The sequence below is a fragment of the Podarcis gaigeae genome, assembly GCF_964106915.1.
Source record: "Podarcis gaigeae genome assembly, chromosome: 6".
In the NCBI taxonomy this organism is placed as follows: Eukaryota; Metazoa; Chordata; class Lepidosauria; order Squamata; family Lacertidae; genus Podarcis; species Podarcis gaigeae.
In genome coordinates, this window is record NC_139682.1 from 22,492,244 (window position 1) to 22,518,382 (window position 26,139).

At 45.5% G+C, this 26,139-nt stretch overlaps 2 protein-coding genes and 1 long non-coding RNA gene across 5 annotated transcripts in view; 1 reads left to right on the forward strand and 2 right to left on the reverse strand.

Annotated features, from left to right (window-relative positions):
- The first annotated feature begins 282 nt into the window (after positions 1-282).
- KCNK15 (potassium two pore domain channel subfamily K member 15) lies at positions 283-6,593 on the forward strand. Its single transcript, XM_083746289.1, has 2 exons — positions 283-961; positions 5,593-6,593. Exons 1-2 carry the CDS (start codon positions 634-636, stop codon positions 6,498-6,500), a joined length of 1,236 nt encoding a protein of 411 aa, XP_083602415.1. The 5' UTR covers positions 283-633; the 3' UTR covers positions 6,501-6,593.
- An 11,129-nt stretch (positions 6,594-17,722) lies between these two features.
- The window catches only part of LOC310847994, a 182,850-nt gene continuing 174,433 nt past the window's right edge, over positions 17,723-26,139 (reverse strand). For both annotated transcript variants that reach the window (XR_014566105.1, XR_014566106.1), the window contains exon 2: positions 17,723-20,270. This is a non-coding gene — a long non-coding RNA (uncharacterized lncRNA). The remainder of the gene's footprint in view (positions 20,271-26,139) is intronic.
- The window catches only part of RIMS4 (regulating synaptic membrane exocytosis 4), a 94,156-nt gene continuing 89,874 nt past the window's right edge, over positions 21,858-26,139 (reverse strand). The window contains exon 6 of one of the 2 annotated variants that reach the window (XM_083746344.1): positions 21,858-25,247. In XM_083746344.1, the coding sequence (XP_083602470.1) occupies positions 25,029-25,247 (219 nt within the window). In that variant the 3' untranslated portion in view covers positions 21,858-25,028. The remainder of the gene's footprint in view (positions 25,248-26,139) is intronic. The other variant, XM_083746343.1, reaches the window with a different exon arrangement.

Here is a 26,139-nt window from a genome sequence, read left to right on the forward strand (position 1 = left end):
TCTTACTCGGCTACGAGTGATCGCCAAAGAAGAAGAAAGAAGGCGGCTGTTCTTAGGTTAGGATCTTATCCCGTTTCTGGGCTTGTCCCTTAAATCCCCGCTGCAAAAGCATCGCGCAAAGGAGCAGAAGGCGAGGGGGTCGTTCAGAGAGCGGCCGTGGGAAGAGGACCGATCCGTTTTGTCTTCTCCTCGGGTGCGCTGTAGGTAGGTGTGGGCCGTCCCCGCGCGCCGCCAGCCCCTCCTCTTCGCAGCCGGCGCTGGCAAGCGGAGGCGTGGCCGGGTCCGGCGAGTCCCTGCGGCGGGAGCACGCGGGGAGCAGCGCCGGCTCCTCTTCCTCGCCTCCGGAGCTGCGTGGCTGCGATCGGCGCAAGGAGGGAGCTGCACCGAGGCGCTGAGGACGAACGGAGCTGCCTCCGGTGCCTCGCGGGAACCGGGGCTCCGGAGGGGGGGCGCTCCCGGTAGCCGCCGCTTGCGCGACGAGAAGCGACCCTCGATGTGAGCGGGAGCCGGGGTGGGCGGACTCCGGGGAGAGGCTGTGCCGCGAATGCCCCGGGCTCCGAGGAGGCCGTCGCCCGCCGAGGCCGGCAGCTCCCCGCGCGGCGGTGCCATGCGGCGACGGCGCCCCCCCGGCTGATGCGCTGTGCCCGGGGCAGCGGAGCCCGGCCGGCCGGCCTCGCCATGAAGCGGCAGAACCTGCGCACGCTGTCGCTGATCGTGTGCGTCTTCTCCTACCTGCTGGTGGGCGCCGCCGTCTTCGATGCGCTCGAGTCGGAGGCCGAGATCGGCCACAAGCGCCTCCTGGAGCAGAAGCGCAGCGGCCTGCGGAGGAAGTACCGCTTCACCGCCGAGGACTACCGCGAGTTCGAGCGCCTGGCGCTGCGGGCCGAGCCGCACCGAGCCGGCACGCAGTGGAGGTTCGCCGGCTCCTTCTATTTCGCCATCACGGTCATCACCACCATCGGTGAGTGCGCGGAGGGATCCCCCTTCCCATTTAGGGCGATCCCCAAAGCAACCCATCGCTGGGTGTGCCGGGCTCTCTTCTGTCACTCTCCAGGGCAGGGACAGGAGAGCTTGTGGAGGTTCAGTGTGGTCAATGGCCAGGGACGATGGGAGTTGGAGTCCAGTCTAGCAACATCTGGAAGGCCACAGGTTTCCCACTCCTGGACCAGGAGTCGATGTGGGCTTGTTTCTGCCTTGCTCAATTTGACCCCTTTCTCTACCTCCCCAGATCCCCATCGCTGTCCACTGATGTGTGTTAAATGTACAATGCAGGGGTTCATCTTTGCAACCAGGAAAGACTTAACCTGTATCAACCTAGTCAACATAGCCATTTTTACACCAGAGTTAACCATGCTGGGCTGAAATCTGCAGAAGGGAAGTTGATTCTGAACTTCCACCCCTTCATTGGCTCTGTGTGTGAACCAATGCAGGTTGTATGCATTTTGCCATAGTGTGATCTGCAACTTACATTTCGTAAGGTCCATGCAGTAGGGAGGGGCAGCCTTCATGTGCTCAGGTTGTGCATGTGTAGACTGTGCATAGAGAGCCCTTGAATGCCCAGGAGATCAGGAGTGGCAGCAGTGTGTGCCATCTTGCACCCTCTCCACGCATCTGGCTTAATGTCATTTCCAAACATGTTGAAAGACCTCATGAGTAGAACATTCTCTTTTTAAGAATATAAGATGTGATCTGCTGGACCAGCTCAAGTTCCATCTAGTCTATCGTTCTTAGCAAGAAGCCAAGTTCCAACAAGCTTTAGATGTTCTGGCAGAAATTGATCAGTGGGTCCTCCAGGAGACCGTGAGCTATCTTCAGTCCACATAGGCTGGGCATCAGCAGGGTCAAATTTCAACCTGGGCTTCAGCCCTAGAAAACATGGAGCAAATATAGTGAAGGGCACCTGCAAGTACGTACCAAGTGCTTTGTCTCCATTACCGTGAAGCCACAGCCAGCTTTCACCTGAAATTGGGGGCAGAGTTTTCTTGGCAAAATACAGTGGTACCTCGGGTTACAGCTGCTTCAGGTTACAAACTCCACTAACCCAGAAATAGTATCCTGGGTTAAGAACTTTGCTTCAGGATGAGAACAGAAATCATGTGGTGGCAGCAGGAGGCCCCATTAGCTGTAGTGGTGTCTCAGGTGAAGAACAGCTTCAGGTTAAGAACGGACCTCCAGAAAGAATTAAGTTCTTAACCCGAGGTACCACTGTACATGATTTCTCAGCCAAGCACTGCCCAGCACTGCCCATTCAGCAGGTATCCAACTCTCTTCAAGCACATCAATACCACTACATAACGATCAAGTGAATTTGCGGACACTTTTGCTTCTTGAGAGATGAGCATAAATTGCCACCACATAAAACCAAGTGCCCACAGGGTTTGGCAGTTCCACAGCCACATTAAAAGCAACCAAGATCCTCTCATGCTCACTTTTGTTGCATTTTCCACTGCGCCACCTATAATTTCTGCACCGACACCTAACTCTCGTAATCTCTGACCGCTGGCCCAATGGGAGTCCAATAACATCTATAGGGGTTCAGGTTCTTCGCCTCTCTGCATTATGTGGTGTCAGTATGTAAGAACTCCAGACAATCCCTGCTGGGTCAGGCCCATGGGCCATGTAGTCCTGTTCGCACAGTGGCCAACTAGATATCTGTGGGAAGCTGCGAAGATGGACATGAGCACACCAGCACTCTTCTTACCTGTGGTTCCTAGCAACTAGTATTCAGAGGCACAATGCCTCTGACACTGCAGGTGGAACATAGCCATTATGGCTAGTAGCCGGTGAAGAGTTAAGGACATGAAGATGGATAACAAGCACCTATGGGTGCTTGCTGCAGGGAGCAAACAACTCAGCAGGCAGACCTGTTCCTGTTCTTTCCCTGGCATTTTTGGGTCACTGACAATCCTGCCATTCACTGTCTGGGGAGCTAGTGTCCTGAATATTCATTTTAATGAGCAACTATGAAGTTCTTTATTGCTCCTCAGTGGAGGAAGAACCTTTTAGACATTGCAATAAGAAAGGACAACAATTGTTCAATAGCAGCTCCCCTCTCATCCCACTATAAAAGCAATTGCTCCATTTGCTGTAAATATAAATACTGTCTATGTTGTCTGTATCCAGGATGTTCATCTTGAACTGCCTGTTCTTTGCAAAGTACAGTTAGCATCAATGATGGCACTTTCCCACAAGGGGTGAGGTAAATCCGAAGAAACAGGAGAGTGTCCTGCTGGCTTTGGACCTCCAGACGCCTTGCATAATAAATGGGCATGCCATGCTGTCGTCATATTGCTGTGGCGCGTGTGTCACTCCCATCAGCTGTGCATGATGCTCTTATCATCAGCATGCAGCCTTTTGTCCTCTTGCTGACTGTCTCTGCTGTAGGAAACTGGCACCCAGAGGTGTGCCTGCCATGAGGCAAGGGGGAGCGGCTCCTGAGTAAATGTTGTTGTCATGGGATAAGAGGATGGGGCCTTTTATGGATTGGTAACTGGCTTTAAAAAAGGGAAGATGAGAGTAGGAATAAATGGACATGTCCATTAACTGAGGGCTGTAAGAATTGGGAGTCCCATGGACTACAAGAAGATCAAACCTATCCATTCTGAAGGAAATCAGCCCTGAGTGCTCACTGGAAGGACAGATCCTGAAGCTGAGGCTCCAATACTTTGGCGACCTCATGAGAAGAGAAGACTCCCTGGAAAAGACCCCTCAGGCTTGAAGAGACCCCTCATTCTTCTAGACTAGGCTACCTCAAATGTTTTGCACTACAACTGCTGTCATCCATGACCATTGGCTATGCTAGCTGCAGTAGATGGGAATTGTCCTCCAAGAAAACTGGAGTGCACCAGGGTAGGGAAAGGCTGCTTTAAACCATTTTCTGGACTTAGCCTTTGTCTAGCATCAGATATTTGACAGCTATGTTATGGACAGCATTTCCCCTACATAGGTGTATGGTTTGCTAACGTATGCGGGAATTAAGGTCAACATCAAGAGGTGGAGCTCTGTTACCCTCCATCATCTGAAGTTTGGCAGGTGCTTACATTAGAAAGGTATGAGATGCCTGCATGAGGAACGGCAAGCAGATACACAACATTTGATCCTTGTTTGTGGGATTCTTTCTCCCTCTAAAGAGGCCCACCTGGCCTTGTCCCTGCTTGTCTTTTGATGAGCAGCAAAAATAGGGCTCTTTCACATTATTTGAGAGGGAGAGACCTGTTTGTTCTACTACTTTTTGCTGTTTTCTTATTATAGCTTTTAATGACTTGTTAGATGCTACGAGGGCAGAAGGAATCATAATACAGGATCAGAAATATTTCCATATACTGAAATATGCTACAATGTGTCATAGAAGTCCCAGGGATGGTTTAAACCTTATTTATTTTTAAAGTCTGTCGTCTGTATTTCCAAGGCAAGTTTATGAGATCTAAAACAATCTGTTGGAAGCTCAATGAAAATTGCATCAAAAATCTTCAGAATAAAAGAAACGGTTGATTACTATTAAACATCTTCCATCCCATAACTCAGCAAAATGGCAACAACATAAGATGATTGCTCTTTAATGAGTCAGGCTTTTGATCTGTTACTTGGAGGCTGTTTGGTGTGATGGGCTAATCTCGTGGAGTGTAAACAGGCTTAAATGGTAGAGTTTGTATTTGCTGGGACTAGAATATGGCTTTTGATGGCTCTTCTGTCCACAACAGTTACAGCAAGTTGTAGTGTAATGGTCCATCCAATTACTTTTACCTCTGTGTATTGCAGAGGTTACTAGCTTCCATTAGGCTTGTACAGCTGAACTTCTGCCATGAGGAATTGTAGTGCTGTTGGGCTTATTGCAGCCACCTTGGTGTGGTCCTCTCTCCTTGTTTATCTGACTGTTTTGAAAATGGGGCCCAGGAAGCTGCTATTGACGACGGACAAACATTAACATTTCCTCCTTCTGCAGTGTCAGGTTTCCCTATGGCTCAACTTATCTCCTGGAGTGGTTGTTTCATTCAGTGATGATGCGCATCAAAGGCAATACTAACTGAAGTACACCGAGTGAAGCTTACACTTGATTAAATTAGAAGCGACTTTAGTGGGTGATATGAAAAACTGCTGAAAATTAGGACATGTGGGGTCATCAGACTGATAATTTGGACATGTGCTTGAGAACCTCTATAATGCAATCAAAGCAAATATTTACTTATTTCATATTTTGGGTCAGCTGATAACCTGAGTTCTCTGGGCAACATGCAGATTAAAATGGATTAGAATTGCAGTACCGATGACAGATGACCTGTAGCAACAGTAATGCCCCCCAAAATCAGAGGAGAGATACAGAACTGGGTTCATGAGACCTGGGTTCAGGTCTCCCTATTCATCCAGGAAACTTTCTGGGTATGCTTGGGCCACTCGCTGTCTCTCAGGATTTTGTGAGATCAAAAATGGGCTTCTGTGTTTCATCCTGAGTTCCTTGGAGGAGTGGACCAAATAAAACATTTTTTTTTTGGGGGGGGGGAATAATTCTGTGACAAAGGATTGTGTTGACATGGTTCTCCATTCATTAATATGCAATCTAGAGAAATGCTTATGTTTTCTCTTCTTTTGCCACAGGTTACGGACATGCCGCGCCTGGAACAGATGCTGGCAAGGTTTTCTGCATGTTCTATGCCATCCTCGGCATTCCCCTCACCCTGGTGATGTTCCAAAGCCTTGGCGAGCGCATGAACATCCTGGTCCGAATGGTGCTGAAGAAAATAAAGAGGTGCCTGGGAATGAGGCAGCCAACTGTCTCCATGAAGAACATGGTCGTTGTGGGTTTCCTCTCCTGCATGGGGACGCTGGGCATCGGAGCAGCCGCCTTCTCCTATTTTGAAGGCTGGACTTTCTTCCACGCCTTTTATTACTGCTTCATAACCTTGACCACCATTGGGTTTGGAGACTTTGTGGCCCTTCAGAAGCACGAAGCTTTGCAGAAGAAGCCCCCTTACGTCGCCTTCAGCTTCATGTACATCCTGGTGGGCTTGACGGTCATCGGGGCTTTCCTCAACTTGGTTGTCTTTCGGTTTTTGATTATGAACTCGGAAGACGAGCGGCGGGACGAGGAGGAAAGGGCGTCTCTGAGGAGGGCCAGGAATTACATCAGCCGGGAGGAGAACCGGGGCAGGAACGACCTCCTGCTCCCCATCGAAGACGGGACAAGTCAGATGAACCTCCTGCCATTGATGCAGGAAGAGGCCGGGAGACAGAGAGGCAAGTCCTCAGGCTCCACCACAAGAGTCCCTTCCTTCTGCAACTGCCTGTGCTACCGGCCGCGGCTAAGCAGGAGCCCAGTTCCTTCCCAACCAGAGGCCTTCAACTGCCACACCAACCTTGTATATTACAATTCCATTTCTTACAAAATCATGGAAGTCTCCTTGGGCGGTAAGGACCACACTGGCTTGTCTTCCCCCAGGAGCACTCTGTCGTCCAATAGTCCCAGCTGCCGGGAGCACTCCCAGCTGAGGAGGAAGTCTATCTGATAAACGTGCATGCTCTTTTTGGACCTTTTTTTTTATTACTCTGAGCTGTGTTCTGCTCCTGAACTTCTTTTGATGATAAATTATTAACTGAGACTCCGGGTTGTTCTGGTTGCCTTTCTTTCATCTCCTTTATTCTTCTTTTTCCTTTGCAGGCACATCCCAAAATGGCTACCAACATGCGGTGCTGCCAGCTCCACAATGCACTTGCCTGAGCACTGCTTTTATAAAATACGAGTCATGGAAAATAGCTTCTCCCAGCAACAGAGTATGTCACAACAATTGCAGGAGAAGCTAAGCGTTTTAGGGGACTTAAATAATAGAACCCCACAGTGCATCAAAGTTGTCAAGTCATCTGCAGAAAGCCCTAATTATTGCCTCAGGGGAAAATACATAGATAATGCTCAATTACATCATTGTAGCCAGCATTCTAGGTTTGTCCTGGCTTTACCCCCAACTGTAGGAGTGTACAGATGTACCTCCTACAGCAGAGATTTTCAACCTTTTTGGGTCCACGGCTCCCTTGACCAACTACATTCTTTCTACGGCACCCCTGTGGGGCTCAGGAGCCCAGTTATGTCACCCCTTGCCTGTAGAGCTGGCAGCCCCTCACCCATCCCTTATGAAGGGTTCCCTCAGCCTCCTCTCTTCTCCCCTCTCCTTGTGAGTCCTCTGGGCAGCCGCAGCTGCTGCCCCCGGTCTTTGAGCTCCCCCAAAGAGAGGTTCCTCCTCACACTGCCCCACAGGGGCCGGGGAAGCACCCCCTGGCCAGCCCCAGAGGCACCATTCACCTGGGGAGCTTATAGCCAGGGCTGCTGCAACAAACAGCTGTGCAAGCCTTGGGGAGGCAGAGATGCAAGAGGGCATCAGAGGAGGGAAAGAGGGACAGAGGCCAGTGTTGCCCACGACATCCTGGACCATCCTTTAAGGCACCCCAGGGTGCCACAGCATACTGGTTGAAAAACCACAGTCCTACAGGATTGAGGGCCTTTTTTTGTTCTTAATCTGGGGGTGAGCTCTGCTTCCCTCTCACTCCCCACATCTTTGTTCTTCTAATGACACATAAACCTATTCCTGAAGCTATGTTTTGAGGGGGTGGGGACTTTAGGCAGGCTTTGATTTGATTTGATTTTTTAAAAAAGGAATGAACACTAGATTTGGGAGGAAGTGCTTTGGCTTTGTATTTGCTACAAGGGCCAGCCAATCAGCACTCTGCCCGGCCAGATAAGAGGGGAGGAGGGGAGGTGGCTTTGTGACTGTCACAATGCCCAGCTAATCAGCATTCTGCACAGCCTGATTTTCTGGAAACTGGGAGGCCTCCTTGCTTTCCAGAGGAAGGCTGTGCATCTGGCCAGAGAGGGATGAGTGAAGATCCATAGTTGGCTCATCGCTCAACCTGTTTACAACTGTGCAGCACCCTTTGGGTGTGCTTATGTGATGGCTGTTGTGTTGGATTAGTATTGGCTCCATCCACTGTGGCCATTAGCCAGGGGTATCAACAACCAGGGGACGCGGGTGGCGCTGTGGGTTAAACCACAGATCCTAGGACTTGCCAATCAGAAGGTTGGCGGTTTGAATCCCTGCGACGGGGTGATCTCCCGTTGCTCGGTCCCAGCTCCTGCCAACCTAGCAGTTCAAAAGCACGTCAAAGTGCAAGTAGATAAATAGGTACCGCTCCAGCTGGAAGGTAAACGGTGTTTCCGTGCGCTGCTCTGGTTTGCCAGAAGGGGCTTAGTCATGCTGGCCACATGACCCGGAAGCTGTACGCCGGCTCCCTCGGCCAATAAAGCGAGATGAGCGCCACAACCCCAGAGTCGGCCATGACTGGACCTAATGGTCAGGGGTCCCTTTACCTTTATCAACAACCAGAGGGCGACAGTTTCCCCATCCTCGGCTTTCCACCGCTGATTTTTCAATCCATAATGGCAACACATGAAAATATTCTGCTCCTTGTGCAATGTCACCGTGCCAGTTTTAAAAGTGTATTGGGGCAGAAGGCAGCATTTAGCCGGGTGTGGGAAGAAAGAAGCTCTATAAAAAGACTGTAGTCTTTTTAAGCCACCGGAAGCTGGTAACGTGATACCAGTTTAGTCAGCCAACTTTCATGAGCAGAAGTGATCCAATTAAAGGTGTTGATGAGCCTGGCAAATAATTTTCTAGCAGCTGCCTGTCACTCTGGCTGCATAACACATGCATGTGCTGACAGTCCCCTCCAATTACCTCTCCCCACCCCCACCCCACCCCCCGGACATTCCCACTCTCATGGGGACCGTTCCAGTCCTTTAAAATAGGGAGAAGTGGCTGTGGCAGAGCCACCAGCTGCTACTTGACTTCAGTCCCTTAGCTTGCTTTCCCCAACTCCTTTCATTTCTTCAGCTTCTGAGAAGCCACCATAGAAGCCTCCCCCCCCCCCCCCAGGGCTTGGTGTGTGTGCTCCTTGCAAAAGTGTGCTAGGCTTTCTGCTCCTGATAGCAGTGGAAATCAACTCCACTCTTGTGTTACATGCTGCAACATGCATCGGTTCATGGGGCCCCAGCTCCCCGCCCTTGTGTTTTGTAGATCAGCCTGTCCCAAACTGGTGACCTCCCAGATATTTTGAACTACCACTCCCAAGACATCTGGAGGGCATCAGGTTAGAAAAGGCTGCGGCAGGCAGTCTGCATCAGCCGATGGGCGCAACATCTTGCTTGCTAATTGACCAGTGTTCGAAACTGTGACCAAGTAAAGATGCCTGGGTGTCAAGATGGCGCCTGACATCTCCACCATCTGGAAATGAATGCCTGGGGGTACGCTTGGATTTGGGCTGTTTTCACACACTAATACCGCACCCTGTAGAATTCTATCCATGATATTTTATCTGCACAATCGGAATGAATTTCAGGTACCAAAATGCCTTTTTTCTGAGCAGCCTGAGCAGGAGCAGTGAACACCATAATAATAATATGTGTGTATAATAATGTGTATAATAATACACCAGTGTGGTGTAGTGGTTAAGAGCGGTAGTCACGTAATCTGGGGAACCGGGTTCGTGTCTCCGCTCCTCCACATGCAGCTGCTGGGTGACCTTGGGCCAGTCACACTTCTCTGAAGTCTCTCAGCCTCACTCACCTCACAGAGTGTTTGTTGTGGGGGAAGAAGGGAAAGGAGATTGTTAGCCGCTTTGAGACTCCTGAAGGGGAGTGAAAGGCGGGATATCAAATCCAAATCCAAACTCTAATAATAATAATAATAATTTATTTATACCCCACCCATCTGTTTGGGTTTCCCCAGCCACTCTGGGCGGCTTCCAACAAAACACTAAAATACAATAACCTAATAAACATTAAAAGCTTCCCTAAACAGGGCTGCCTTTAGATGTCTTCTAAAAGTTTGGTAGTTATTTTTCTCTTTGACATCTGGTGGGAGGGCGTTCCACAGGGCGGGCACCACTACCGAGAAGGCCCTCTGCCTGGTTCCCTGTAACTTGGCTTCTCACAGCGAGGGAACCGCCAGAAGGCCCTCGGCGCTGGACCTCAGTATCCGGGCAGAACAATGGAGGTGGAGACACTCCTTCAGGTATACTGGGAAAAAGCCGTTTAGGGCTTTAAAGGTTAGCACCTACACTTTGAATTGTGCTCGGAAACGTACTGGGAGCCAGTGTAGGTCTTTCAAGACCAGTGTTATATGGTCTCAGCGGCCGCTCCTGTCTAGCTGCCGCATTCTGGATTAGTTGTACTTTCCGGGTCACCTTCAAAGGTTGCAGTTAATTGTTGCAGCTTGTCTACCCCACGCCACTGCCCTGCTCACAGTTGTGAAGAATGTTCTTGCCTTATGAATGGTCTGTGTCACCATTAAGAAAAAAGGTAGGAATAGGCCAATATATATGTGGAACAAGTGACTTTTCTTCTTTAAAATCTCAGAGTTTTTAACCTAGTTCAAGGTTGTCATCTGAACTAGCCAGGTGTTTAACAGAGAATCGATCACAGTCAGTCCATCCTTTGAAAAATAAGACTCCAGAGCCGTCTTGCCCCCCCAAATGGCAACTAGGCATTTTGTTTTGGCAACTCTAACCTTGGTTTAAGGAGCCATCTGGTGCCTAGCTTATATATCTGAGTTTCTATGTACTGTATATCTGAGTTTCCTTTACGCCGCATCTCTTCAGTTGCATTTTGAAAGTGTAAGATGTGTTGCCAGGAATAGGAACAATCTCCTCTGTGTGTATATTGCAGGAGAACTGTGCATACAAAAATATGTACTACAGCATGGCAAGTGAAGGGCGACGACACCCTTTTCTTTGCTAAGGATAGAAAATAGGTGACATTTTCAGGGCTTGGAAAATGTCCTCATTTGGCACAAATGAGTGCCATCTTGTGGTCAACACCAAGAAGTGCACCATTCAGCAATGACACTCTGGGGTTCATGCTTGCCCAACTGATCAGCCGGTTGAGTTTCATCTGGACCCAGAGGGAGAAACTGCGTGTCCTGGGCACAAGGCAAAATGAACCCACTCTTAACCTCAGGGTTGTGAGTTCAAGCTCCATGCTGGGCAAAGGATTCCTGGCATTGAAAGGGGGGTTGGACTAGATGATGCTTGAAGTCCATTCCAACTCTATGATCCAAAGTAAATCAATGAACAATTTTCTTGTTTTAATGCAGGATAGAATTTGAAGGCCACAATACAATGCAGATCAAAGCTCACTGGGACTATGCCATATTGAGGGACGCGGGTGGTGCTGTGGGTTAAACCACAGAGCCTAGGACTTGCCAATCAGAACGTCGGCGGTTTGAATCCCCATGACGGGGTGAGCTCCCATTGCTTGGTCCCTGCTCCTGCCATCCTAGCAGTTCGAAAGCACGTCAAAGTGCAAGTAGATAAATAGGTACTGCCCTGGCGGGAAGGTAAACGGCGTTTCCGTGTGCTGCTCTGGTTCGCCAGAAGTGGCTTAGTCATGCTGGCCACATGACCCGGAAGCTGTACGCTGGCTCCCTCGGCCAGTAAAGCGAGATGAGTGCTGCAACCCCAGAGTTGGTCACGACTGGACCTAATGGTCAGGGGTCCCTTTACCTTTACATGCCATATTGAAGATAGCGGCTTGTGAGTACATATGCCCTGGATTGCGCTGCATAGCTCTAATCCTATGCATGCTTACTCAGAGGTGAACTCACTCTAAGCTGCAATAGCTTTTAGTATTTGCCAACAAGATATGATAGGAGAAATTCCTAAATGTATCGGAAATGAGGTATGCAAAGGTCCCAAAACAGGGTGCTGAAAATGGTCCTGTGAGTTTGGAAAAGGGCTCCCTGTATGCTTCTTGTTCACTTGTTCCTATGATAAAAAGCAGCAGAGCCCAAGGGAAAAACAAGGGTAGCTACCTTAACAAGCCTTACAAAGTATAGTTAGTGAGCCCTTCGAGATTTAGCTCTAATCACTTGCAGACCTTGGTTTGTGCCTTGAGGGAACATGGTAATGACTGCCCCAGAGGACTGGCATTCCAGCACCAATGTAGCTGTTCTCCATACCTTTGAACTCACATGCGGTGCAGCCCCAAGAACAGCTACCTGCCTCTTGGCACACAGGTGATATCTGGAAAGTTTGATCACCCCTACATTTATGGGTGGGAAGCTTGAGGCTCTCTAAATGCTAGACTCTAGCCCCCATCATTCATGACTAGAGATGTGAAAGCTTGGGAAAATCCCTGGGAACATCTGGAGGAAAGGGGGAAGAAACAGTTTTTCTCCAATTTTCTTTTTCCGGCCTATTTGTATCTGAAAAATGGGAAAAAGTAGAAAAACTAGTGGCAATTATGGTGGGGAGAAACCCAATGGTTCCCCCCCCCCAGGCCTTCACATCTCTATCCCTGACCACTAATTATGCTAGCTAGGGTTGATGGGAGTTGGAGTCCAACAACATCTGGAGGACCAGGGATCCTCCAGCCCTGCTCTACATCCCAGGGTATGGTCTTGAAGACACATGAGGCTCCCAATTTACTGAAGTTAAGGAGATCTGGGTCTGCTCAGTGCCTGAAAGGGTGATTCTCCATTTGGCTCCATGGTGGAACAAAAGCAATATATAAATGTTATCTATCTATCCTGCATTGGGCAGATGCATCACAGAACAGGGTTTATGAAATAGTGGCGTTAGAAGCCAGATCTTTGTTGCAAATCACCACCTTCGAACTCTGTGTAAAGAAAACCAAACCATCCAGATTTGACTCAGGACTACATGCATGTAGGAGGAAAGTCCTGGGATCCCTGAGAGATCATTAACATTGATTGCTGCTCAGGGATTCCATGAGGCAGCATATGCAGAAACCACAGGCAGGATAGATGCAGTGGTTGGCTCACTGGTGGAGAAAGGGAAAGGGAACTGGGTGCCTTCCCTGCCCCAGTGTCATGAGATGTGGTATTTGACTGTCGAGAGTGAGAGTTGGCTCTTTGCTGTGTCTCTCTTGGTGTTTTCACATTCTGCTGGTGGTGTTTTCACATTCTGCTGTTGTTGCATCACCTCTCCCCAGAATTGCCCTGGTGCTGTCCGCTAAGAAAAATAATATATATTCAAGGAAGCTACCTGAAATCATCAGACCAAACCTCAGGGGTATGGGGAACCACCAGAATGCCCCATCTGAGGAGCTCGGTGACCAAGGTGGAGCATAAAGAATCTCATGGTCCTCACCTTCCTTGCTGTAGGGTGATTGTAGGGTAGGTTCCTTTCTTACAGGTGTTTAAAGATGATCTCCATACCCACCTGTCTTTAGCCTGAAGTGGTGCCATCCATACGTCCACCACCAGTTCTGTGCCATCTCCTTTCCAGCTCATGCTGCTACAGGTGTAAACCAGGACTTCAAATTTCTTCAGTTGGGTGTTAGCCTTACTCTTTATATTAGACGCCCTGGGAAACAAAAGCTCAGCACCAAAGTGCAGCTACAAAGAAACTTTGGAGAGCAGGATCAGGCCCTGGATTGCTCCTTCACTATTTCTGTTGGCTGGTTTCTACATTTGCTCACCATGTCTGATCAGCCTGTGTCACAGAGAACACCAGAGCACAAAAGCTGCAAATTAACAGTGCAGGAAGTAATGCCAGGGACCCGGCAGGAAGTGATGAACTGGGACATCTGTAGTGCTGAGCGTTTGTTTCCCAAACAGAGTGGCTGCCATTCATAGAGAATGTGAGAAGCCATCAAGTCAAGGCACCTGTTTGTTTATTATTTGTTGCTGTCACCGTCCTTGGGTTGCTAGGAGATATTATGTGGAGGGCACCAGTTGCCTAGCAACAGCCAGAAGCTGATGCTCCTTTTGGAAGTTGGTGATGGGGGAACTAATGGTGACTTTTCCATAATCTGCTTTGGATACATTAAAAAAAACTTTAAAAAACAAACAACTTTTGAGCAATGGGTAAGTCTTATGGGCACTTCTCATCGCCCATTTCTATACCCTGGGGTCCCCTCTTTGTTTCTCTCCTCCTAACCTACTTGATTGCCCTTGTCTTCCACCAGCTTAACAGGAGGCATAATTTGAGCAAAAACGTAGCCTTGAAATATCTGGTCAATGCAACAAGTTCTCTGATAAAGCCTATGAATCCTGGGGTGATTTTGAATTAAGCCAAATGCTGTGATTACCAGTCATAAGCCCTATTACTTTTCTAATGAATTAGAACCCAAAATCATAGATTCAGTTGGGTGGACTTACATGCCTGGGGGCCAAATATGACCCTTACAGAGTGATTGGGGGGGGGGGGTAGAAGAATGATAAAATATTGATTGTATGAGTGCTTAGAAAATGGTAAATGGCTCCACACAAGCCTAATTATTTAGGATCACAGCCTATTCCATGAAAGCAAAGGGCAGATACCCTCCCTCTTTCCAGGACCAGAAGAGGCATAAAACGGGAGAAGCATAGACAGATGTGCAGATGCAGTCTCTGATTGCTTGGGGAAAGCCCAGGGGAGGAGGAGACACAGTGGGGAGACCTTTAGTCTTGGTAACTGATTTCCTAGAGTAAGAACTACAGGGAAGGAACTGCTGTGTTCATTAGGCCCGACACTCGACAAGATCTGTGAAGATTGTGTTTTTGCTAATAAAGAGTTAGCTCCAACTCTGGATGGCGTGATTGACTGACTGGCTCACTCTGTGACACCCTGATCCCAGCTGGTTGCAACTGAGTGGTAAAAAGAAAGGTACGTCTTCTCTTCAATGTGTGGTGCCCTAACTTCAAGGTCCCTGGAAAATACAGTGGTACCTTGGTTATCGAACGGCTTAGTTGTCGAACAAATCGGCTCCTGAATGCTGCAAACCTGGAAGTAAGTGTTCCGGATTGTGAATGTTTTTCGGAAGCCGAACAGGAAGCTCTTGCAGCCAATCAGAAGCCACGCCTTGGTTTTCGAACGGTTTCGGGAATCGGACGGACTCCTGGAATGGAATAAGTTCGAGAGCCAAGGTACCACTATAATTCAAAGTCCAATTCAAGGTGCTCACATTAGTGTTTTAAACCCAAAGTGATGTAGGCCCCAGTTATCTGAAAGACTTCCTCCTTCCTAATGGAATTTCTGTGAGTTGATTAACAGAGTTGATCAACAGAGGGGTCCCTCTTGATGCTTCCATTGTCCTTCCATAGAAGTTTGGGACATTCTCTTTGCCAGCCTCTGAAGCCATGGAATTCCCTCCCTCCAGAGATGCATATAGCACCTTCATTATCCAGTTTTTGTTGCATGGTGAAGATGCTCTACCCTGACCTTAGACACCCAAGACATCTATTTCTGGGATCCACCCCATTCTCGTGACTGTAATTTGCTTTAACTGATTTTAATATTGTCATTTTTTTAATTGTTCATGGTGAAGGGTAGGGCGGAAATTTAATAAATCATCGTCATCGTCATTATTTTTTTTAAAAAAATGCATTCAATGAAAAGGCTCAGATTCAGCTTAGGAAAAGAAATGAAGAATGTTTATTTTCAACAGTTTCAGCAGCTTAACACTAAGTTGCAAATTACCCAACCATTTTTTTGTATTGTCTGGATAAAACTGACAGACAAAGAAAACAGCGCATCCGTATCTTCCCTTAAAGACAAAAGACAGCACCCAACATTAATGTGTGCTGGACACCATGTGCTAAGTCACACTTTGCCACATGTACAGCACTGTTACAGAGCAACCTGCCACAGAAGATGCCAAACAGGGAAGTTCATGCACCTTATGAAAATTTCAGTGGGGTTTGTTAGAAATGAGACCTTCTCTTGGATTTGGGAGAGATCCTGTCCTGTGCAATGTGTTCCAAAAAGGTCACCGACCCAGGTAACATGCAGTTGACAATTATCTAGTTGCCCGCCCGTTTTCACTTTTTGTTAAATTCTTGCAAACTTCATGTGTTATGAGGGTTGGCATGGCAAGGGAGAGGACATGTAGCAGGTAGCACTATTTTAACACCCAGGGGTAGAGGGCACAACCCAGCAAAAGATTATCTTCACTAAGTCCCTGTGAAAGTGAGTCACATCTAAAAACATTTCCATACACGAGACTTAAATTGCCTTCAAGCCTCTCTTGGCTCTAGGCTTTGGCTTTCCGTTAAGGGAAGAGGACCACAACTATGTGGTAGAGCATCTTCATCCATGCAGGTGGTCCTAAATCTAATCCTCAGCGTCTCTAGGTAGGGCCAGGAGAGACAACTGCTTGAAACCCTGGAGAGCCTGTGCTGGTGATACTGAGCTGAATGGACCCATGCTGTGACTTGAGATAAGGCAGCTTCCTACGTTTGGTGTGTAAAAACATAACCCCCATGTGGAAAGGCAAGCAGGACACAGGCATATGCAATTCATAATATGTAACTGCAAGTCAACATGTGCTGCGCAGACTGGGTTTTTGGCCAAGGTGCATCAATCAAATTACCGTATTTTTCACTCTATAATACGCACCAGACCACAAGACGCACCTCGTTTTTGGAGGAGGGAAACAAGAAAAACAAATATTCTGAATCTCAGAAGCCAGAACAGCAAGAGGGATCGCTGCGCAGTGAGAGCAGCAATCCCTCTTGCTGTTCTGGCTTCTGGGATAGCTGCGCAGCCTGCATTCGCTCCATGAGATGCACACACATTTTCCCTTACTTTTTAGAAGGGAAAAAGTGAGTCTTATAAAGCAAAAAATACGGTAGGATGTTGAAGCAGTCATCAAGTTGGACACACCAGTGAACTTCAGCATCAGATGTGTGGGGGTACAGTGGCTTCAGGAATTCCCCTTCCGCATCAGCTTATCTTGGATATAGTCATGTCCTTTCACCAAGCAAATGTGCTCTGGTTTAGGCCCTGTCTAAAAAGGCCACGTAAGGGGAAGGCGCATGCCACATCCTCTCATAGCGAGCTCCATACTTTAATTATTTTCTGTGGCTATGTGAAGAGGCGAAAGGAAAAAGGTCTCCCATCAATCCATTCACACACTGCCAGACGTGGAATGACAGCCCTGGTGTGACCAGCAGGGGCCCTTTGGTCAATTGTGCTGACTGGGGAATGTTCATCCACATTCATCTTCTGCTTCTGGGATTAGCAGTGGCCTCACTAGCAATGGGGAGAGATGGAACCATGCACAGTAATGGATGTGGCCCCATGAGCATCAGTTGCTGACCTCTGTTTCAGGTTTAGCATTGCAAACGTATCTGGTTGCCCGATCTGTAATCAACAAGGGAAATTAATTTTCTGCAAGATTTCTTAGGAGTGTAGAGGAAGGGCCTTTTTACGAACCAAGCACTAGCCCTGGGAGTGGGAACAATTTTACAATTTGAGAGTTTCCATCTGAGCTTGCCTGCTCATTCCCTCTCCCACCTGCTGGAGCTAAACTTTAGCACTGATTGCAGCCTAATTATTTTATCCACTGGACTGAATTTAATATGGATGCAGAGCAGATTCCGCTCCTGCCATTTGGTGGAAACCTCCACACATATTCCATAATACTGTTTGCCGTTATGTGACAGCGCAGTCAAGCATTGTGGCGTTCTGTTTTGCACATCAATCTGTGCTTGTCGTTGACAAAGGTGCATGTATTCCCTTGCTTTGGTGTCATGTACAGTAATAAAGGATGGAACAGCAGCTCAGGAGAGGAAAAGAAAAACACAGCCCACCTCCCTTTAACTTCAACGAGGTGTCTTTGCCAAACAGGCCCGTTAGGGGACAGAGCTGCCATCAGATTCATAATACAAAACACTGGCAGTGGCGGTGTCTGAGAAAACTGTGACAAATGCTCAACAGTTATCTGAAAACAAGGAGATCTGACACATTTGGTGAGCTTTATACCGAAACTTTTTTGACAATTGTAGCATGAAAGTCAACTACATATATTTTATGGTCAGTGATTGGACTTACACAAGTAGGTAGAACGGAACCAACAGTATGGCACCAACCCAACTTCCCTTTTAAAAAATAACCAAATGGCCAATATTAATATGGCCTAATCAAATCTGACATCCCTAAAAACTAAGTCTGTCATCACATATTGTTATCCATGGTATATACTTCCTTCTGCACATCACATTCTCCACACCAAATGGAATTTATTATTGCTTGTAAGCCTATGTAGACTCTCTTTATAAAAAGGCTTCTTTTGTTTGTTTACAGAATACAGGATAATGACAAACTAGCTAAGGTTTTTGTTTTTTTCATCTTGAAAATACGACATCAATTCCTTCAACAAAGGCTTAGATCTTAGGCTAAGATCTTTAGCAGAGATGTAATGAACAACTGCAAATATTCTTACACAATATTAATAGTAATAATAACTTAATGAGAGATTCAAGTGAAATTTCTATAGGACTATTTCCTGGTAGCTATTTACAAAACTTTTTTTTCCATTTTGGGGGAAAAACAACAAGTTGATAACATGTGGCATCTAACACTAAACCAGTAAGGCCTGAACCCAGAGAAGGGGAACTTTGCTGAAGTCCCATTGAATTCAATGGCTAACTAGTTGTCATGACTAACCAGTGTTCATTTAGTTCAATGGAGCTGATGGCTAACATTCTCCAGATCAGGAAGAATACAGGTTGTACCAAACATAAAACTTTTAAAAAATAATTTTAAAAAAATTAAGTTTGCAATCCAAAACATGCTTACAAAGGAATAAGTCCCACTGGACACAGAAGGATTTATTTTGAGTAACCATGCGAAAGATTGCACTTTAAATCATATATTCTGTTAGGGGAAAAAAGTATCACATTTTGTTTTTAAATAAAATATTCCTCCAGTGTCAAAATTATTAAATAGCATGTAGTAAACTAACTTAAATAAACTTCATTAAAAGGTCTTGCTGTCTAAGATGGTTATTACTAATCATGCTTACAGTGAGATTCTTACTGGCTCAACATCTACATAATTTCTTTGTATACATAAATTTATATTATTTCTTTTGTCTATAGACCTACTTTTAAAAAAACAAAAAAGTACATGTATAAGGGATCCAGTATTAAAAACATTAAAAAGGTATAATTATATACAACAGAAGCATTCACAAATTGATTTTTCTTTCTTCAAAAGTCCTTTGCCCCAAAGTTGGGGAGCCTAGGTTGAGCTAACAGCAGGCTGGGTTTTGCTTAATTCCCGATCCTCAAAAATAACTCTGCATACAGAGGAAGAATGATCTGGTGCTTAAGAGGCACGGGAAGTCAAGATTCAACTCCTTACTCTAAAAACTGACTTCCTATACGAACCTGGGAACTTCCTGTGAAACAAGAATAGCTATGACTTGGAGGCCATTGACGTATAATATTGTTTCGGTTTTTTACACGTCGTTTCAGTATTTTGATTGGCAAGATACATTTCATTCTATTTGTATATTATTAGTAAATGGACTTTCATGGGCACTCCGGGAGCTAAGAAAACCTAGATTTGTCCTCTCTACCATAACCATTAGGAATCAGGGAGTCATAAAGCACTCCCAGAAAAATATGACATTTGCATCTGAAAACAATTGTGGCAATAAAATGGTTCTCCTGTTTTGGGGGGTTTAAAGAATAGGGCAATGAAGCTCAGAGCCAGTATTTTGTGTGTTCCTAGGATTGTGGCTGAGAGGTCACTGCTTTGCTTATTAGGTCATATCCATGTCATAAATTTAAAGCGCCTTTAAAGCACACGACTTCCTCCAAAGAACCTTGGGAACTGTAGTTGGCTCCTTGCAGACCTTCAATTCCCAGCATGCTTGCTAAACTACATTTCCCAGGGTTCTTTGGGGGAAGCCATGTGCTTTCAGCGCACGATGTGGATATGATGCAGTTGTCAGTCATTTTAACCAAAATTCAACGTGCTTGAAGAGGCTATAAAATGGAGAGAGGCCGAGCCTTCGCTCCTCAGCTTAACAACAAGCAGGCAAGCCACAGAGGTTAACTATTACCTCTCAGACACACTCTAACTCTTCCTCTGCTTCCCCATAAAAGAAGTCAATCATTAAAAGTTACAGACAGACGCGATTCTATTTTAAACTTTTAAAAGGCAGCAAGAGATGAACTTTCAAAATGCAAACACTTGCTTTACAAATCCAAAATGATGAAGTGAAACTTAGGTCTATGGGACCTTTTTTCATAAAAAATGTTATTATTATTTATAAAGGCTTCACTGTAAGTTTCATGGGAGTGACTTCAGAAATATCTTCTGACTCAGCATGAAAAACAGGTGTGGGGGGGAGAGTAAGGGAGATGTTCTGGTATCTGCCCCTAAAGGGGCAGTGGATCATAACCAGGAATCATGTGATCTAATGTGGAAGAAAACAGGCTCCAGGCTGGGCTTTACACAAGAGGAGCTGATCCAAGCCTAGTGATACTAATTACCTCTTTATCACTTGTGGATTTCTGAGCCAGCTTTCAACAACAACCCAGTAAAAAGGTGTGCACAGGAGCAGAACACCTGCATCTACTGAAGAACTGCCTCTTAATTTAGATGCAAAACTTATTTGCTCTTTGGTAGCCAGTCTGTGGCCTCTACACCCTCGGAAGCTGCCTCATTCTTCCACCTCATCAGAGTTCCTTCCTTCCTGTTCATCACTTCCCCTTTCTTGCCTCTGTGGTTGGTGCGCGTTAAGCACATTAAAGTTAGAAAAGAGTCGCTTTCACTTGGCCCTCCAGTCACTGTATGGGTCTGTTGTCCTCAGTAAAAAATAAAAATCCTCTTTATACTTATTGGAGAGGAATAAGTATCAAAACCTATCAAAACCAGCGGGGCTTAATTCTGAGTAGATCTACAAAGGATTGGAAATCCTAATTCGAGGTAGCCATGGTGAAATTGAAACAGGGCAGCCATTGTTCGAGATTAGTTTATCCAGAACACTATTGTCTCTGGCTGTGCCCACTGCAGTCATGTGGTCCCCAATTGGTCACCCCCGAGGGAGTGCAGCCCTTGATAGAAGAAGAGTTTGCCCACTGCTGCTCTCAAGAATAAGGGCTCTCACAAGAACGAGAAGAACAGCTTTAAGCTGGCAATGTATCGTATTTGGACGTTGCTTGTTGTGGGCTGAAAGCAAGGTGCTCTGAAAGCAGGTCTGCGTTTTAGATTTCTGTTTGCGTTAGTGGGTCAGGATCTAGCAAGGCCGCTGCATGCATGTTCCCAGAGGGTGCACACAAGACCACAAGGGCCTTTGTCTTTGTAAGGTGAATTTAGTCTCCTGGTATGAGACTGCCAGTGTCATAGTGCAGCCCACCCAGCGGGTTATTGGGATTTGTAATGTGTGCAGGTGCACTCTGGTTGAGACACAGGTGTGTTAGAAGATGTGGCTATTGAATAGAGTCCGTGGAAGATGTGGATATTGTATAGAGTCCGTGGAATTCTATGTGATGAAGTTTCATTTTTCATACATTGCATTATTTACGGATTCTGATGTTCTCCATACTGTGTTTAGTTTTTCTTGTTTTGCGCATTTTTTTCCGCTTTCTCTTTGTAAACCACCTCACGATCTTTTATGATGCAAAGTGGTATATAAATACTTGAAATAGATGCATAAAATAGATAAATAGGAACTGATGTTATTTAGAAAGGGTCATAAGACGTGGTCAGTTCTGGGTGAGACTAGCAGGGAAAGGATGCTCAGGGACACCTGACCAGTTTCGATTGCTAAGTAAATTTTGTTCCTTCTAATCCAGTCTTTGTAGATCGTTTATAATCTTGCATTCATATTAATGCAGACTGGCTTGCTAAAAATGGAAAACTGGATTGCATGTGTGCCTAGCTCAAAGTTGCTGTAACTAAGGTTTTTTGGCCAGGATCCAAAGGGTTGCACCAAAGAGGGAAGAAAGGAAATAGCTTGAAATAAGAATCCCCTTGCTAAGCAAAACCCTTTTGTATTCTCTCAAGCCTCTAACACTTTTAATCTGTTGCTTTTAATTGCTGGCGCTACTGGGTTTTAAAAAATTGCTTTTAAAAACTGTTTTTCATTGCCATTTATTCTCTTGCTAATTATCCTGGGAATCAACTGGTTGTAGGGTAGTATACAAACACATAGAATCAACATGAAAATGTTTTTAACCTTTTGACGTTTATGTCTTATTGAAATTATTTCTAAGCAGCTTTGGGATGGACCTCTCTGTTCTGAGTCCTTCAGTTTAACCCAACTCACACACCCATTCACATTTGAGTTAACAGAGATAGGCAGCTCCAGACATTTTAGAGTTAAGTCTGTTGTGCTGTTAACAACAGATTAGGAAGCCAAGATTGTGTTTCCAGCATTTTTGCTCCCACTTCCACTATTAACATTTGGGTAAGAATTGACAGCTGTGCTGCAGGATACATACAAAACAGGGCTGATTTGATTTACAGGTTCAAACAACATAAGCAAAATCTTTGAATTTATAAAGCATCAACGACTGCTCTTCGGTTCCCAGCTTTGGAATGTGTTTTGTTTTCTCCACAGTCCTTTTTACGACAAGGTTATTAAAAGAGTCAATGGCTACCAATCACTAAATCTAACCCAATCTATTCTAGTCCATACATATATTGTACAATATTGCCTAGTACCTACTATACACAAATATGAAGAGGATTCAGTCTGAAATATAGTTAAGCAAGTTTTTAAATAAATGGGGGGAAAGGAGAGTCACAACATATTTTGACCAGCATGCAACTACCTCCCTTCAGCCAATACACAGAAAATCTTTAATATGACTTGGAAACGGAATTATACTTGAAACCACAGGCATAGAAAAAATTAAGATAATCAATCTGAAACTCTGGAGCTTCTGTGATTTTAATATGCTCAATGTTTCCTTATGCTATTATCTATATTAGGTTACTTCTAGCAGAGCTCATTACTGGGCCTACTGCTTTTCTAGTCATTTGGTCATTATTTCCCAAACCATTAAAAACACTACCTATAACATATGACTGTCTATGTTTCGTTCTATAGTAAGTCATGCTTTAATCATGCTTAGTTCGTAGTCCACGTAGAAACCTTGTTATTACTCTGTGACGTAACAACAGGCCAGGAAGCCATTTTGAGATGGTTCCTAAATGCTAACATGGGACTTGGCACCAGAAACCGTGGAGCAAAATCAGCTCTTGACATCCTAATAGGAAAACAGATTTGAGATAGCAATCATTAAATCTTCATTAGAAATGAGAACAGAAACAAAACACCTAGCAATGTACAAAAGGTAGATCTAAATACAGATAGAGCGTCTTGGTCTACTTCCTAAATTTACTCTCTAAACTGAAGCCTCTAGACATGGCTGTCACCAGGTAAATCACTTTGCATTTGTTCAATGGCTCTATCTGGTAAACCACTAACCTACTCTATTGAAGGTGACTCTGTTGACAATCTGCTGTCGTCTTAGCTGTATGCAGAATATATATATGTATATATTATAGCTATCTTTTTATTGGCGAACATAAAATATTTACCTTTTATTTTATTTATTTTTTGTTCATTATAAAACAATCCACAAAGCCTATCTGCAGTGACCAGGTCAGTTTCACAAGCGACTCGGAAACTCATGCCAGTATCAACCCTCCAGCTGAATCACATTTATCTCTATTCAAAAGCAAGACTTCTGTTGACTACCAATAAGAGCTCATGGTACAGCAGAAGACACACCCTTGCATGCTGAACCTGGAATGTATAGAGCTTTGTGGCAATAAGAATGGTGGATGGAGGGTCAACAAAGCATTATGAGTAGAGAACATCCACTCAGAACATCCACACATATATACAGGCAGGCCGACACATACACACAAAAAGCCACGTGGAAGTTCAAATGCCAACATCAATCTCCTCCTCACACTCATTCAAAAGTGCATTGCAGTCATTCACACGTGCACACAAACCATGCAAAAGGTTGGAAGGCGCTTTTAGTGTCACTTGTGAAAACACCCTTAAATAAGTCCTTATCTGCCTTCTGTGCCTGAGTTTTCCATGTTGCTTCACACCACTTGGGTATTAATACAGTTGTCTGAATGCAACACTCCTTTTTCTCTAAGCGCAGGGTTTAATAATCTCCTGCATGACGAACAGAACTCCATCTTCTGATCACTCCCACCTCTTTTTTTTAATGTGCAGACTTTTTATGTTGTCATTTCATTTGCAACGGCAGAAGAAAGTATTGCTACCTCAAACTGATCCCTGTTCCAGAGGAAAGTGGCACGTCACCAGATATGCACTAAAAATCCCAAAAGCATGACTAGCGTTATGGAAGCAAAAAACACAACAGGGGGATAGCACAGCAAAAGCTGAGGTAAGGTATGGTGTGTGTGTGTGTTTTGCAATGTTCATATCTAACAATGGGCTAGCAAGTAGCTCTGCCAGATTTCCAGTTTGCATTCAGCAACATTCTCTGTGCAACATTCCAGCTAATTGGCTTGCTATGAACTCTGCGTTAGAACCGACTGGTGTAACCAAAGTGTGTTTTCTTGTTCTTCCAACAAAAATGCGTCAGCAGTACTGTTGGCCTAAGTCCTATAGTAGAAGACACTGCTGGTAATTTGGCACAGTGTAAAAAATACAGCGGCATTTGTACATCATACAGAACCGTGGAACTTGTTCTAAAGTAGTAGCTGCAGTTCCTCCCACCCCTCCCCAGCCTTAAAGGGGGTGGGGAAAGTTTACAAAACCCACAAAGTTTCCCTGAAACTGCTGTTTTCATTTAGGTCAGATGTTTGCTTTTGAATATTTAAGAATTTTCTAAAAGTTCTCTCTATCTCTTCTTTCCCCAATTTGTAAAATAGCATTAAGAAGAAGAGAAACATCTTCCCCAATTTTTAAAAAAGATGCTGCAACATTTCAAGGTTTTACACTGATCTGAAGCAAGGGTGCATGGATGACTGTGGAAAAAGGGAAACGAAAAAGTGTGTCTTGTGTGTGTGTGTGTGTGTGTGTGTCATTTCATAATTAGGACTTGTGCCCTGCAGCTCTTTCTACTTGGATGGAGAAAGGTCATTGGCCTCCATCTTGGTTCCTGTCCAAGGTTACTTGGCTATCCTCACCTTCAGGTTCCTCCAAGGACTGATCAAAGATGCAATGCGCTTGAGGACAGCGTTCTGGCAAACAAAACCTTGACAGCATGATTTTAAAAACAGAAGCAGTCCCCCTGGAACTTCCTTGCCAATTAAGACCTGTCACAACAAGGTCCTACTGTGCTCTCCAAGGAAAGCTGCGAGGATTGGCGTAAGAGTGGAGCAGTAGCAGGATCCACCATCGACGAGGTCGGGAAAAGCTTATACCAGCCAACTGCCAAAGTTGACAAATCAAGTTCTTCCAGAAGAACCCGGGCAACTCCCATGAAGTGTTTGCGCTCCATGCGTCCGTAGTTCCCCCAGACTATCACCTTGGAAACAAGAGGGGTGGGGGACATGTTTAGTTTGCAAGCAATATCACACGAATGATGGAAGGCTGGCGTGGAATTTATCTTTTGGCAAAGCATTGACACAGCTGATGATCTGAATGATACTGAAGAAGACCAAGGAAGGACTTGAGATGAAGGTCACGGGAGAGTCAAGTCAATTGCGCTGTATTTCCTTTTCTTTTTTCAAAACTTCATTAATTTGAAAAATAAAAATAAAATACACGCAATATACTCAGAGTAGAGGCACTGAAATTAAAAGAACTATTTTAAGTAAACTACTTTAAATTATTAATTTCAATGGGTCTCGGCCTAGTATATCTGAAGGAGCTTCTCCACCCCCATCATTCAGCCCGGATACTGAGGTCCAGCACCAAGGGCTTTCTGGTGGTTCCCTCACTGCGAGAAGTGAGGTTACAGGGAACCAGGCAGAGGACCTTCTTGGTAGTGGCGCCCGCCACTGTGGAACTGTGGAACGCCCTCCCATCAGATGTCAAAGAAATAAACAACTATCTAAAATTTAGAAGACACCTGAAGCCAGCCCCTTTTAGAGGAGTTTTTAATGTTTGATGTTTTATTGTGTTTTTAATATTCTGTTGGGAGTTGCTCAGAGTGGCAGGGTATAAATTATTGTTATTATTATAGAACTAGCATTGTGTCTTCCCAGTCTGCTCTCTGGGTGCTATTAATGGACAGTTACACGGTCCTCCAGCTCTCCCTTCTTCCCTTCAAGTAGAGGGCTGTCCTTTGCAAAGTAGGACACATGACCACCTTAGTTCTTCAGCAGAATGGCAACTCATCAAAAGCACAAACAACTTCCTCTCCCTGTACGGTGCCTCCTTATAAAATGCTACATCCTAGTTGACCACACAGGCCA

Bases quoted from the DNA above. Each gene is read 5' to 3' on its own strand.
- KCNK15 (XM_083746289.1), top strand. From the start codon at position 634: ATGCGCTGTGCCCGGGGCAGCGGAGCCCGGCCGGCCGGCCTCGCCATG. The intron at 962-5,592 runs GTGAGTGCGCGG...CTTTTGCCACAG, and splicing joins CACGGTCATCACCACCATCG to GTTACGGACATGCCGCGCCT.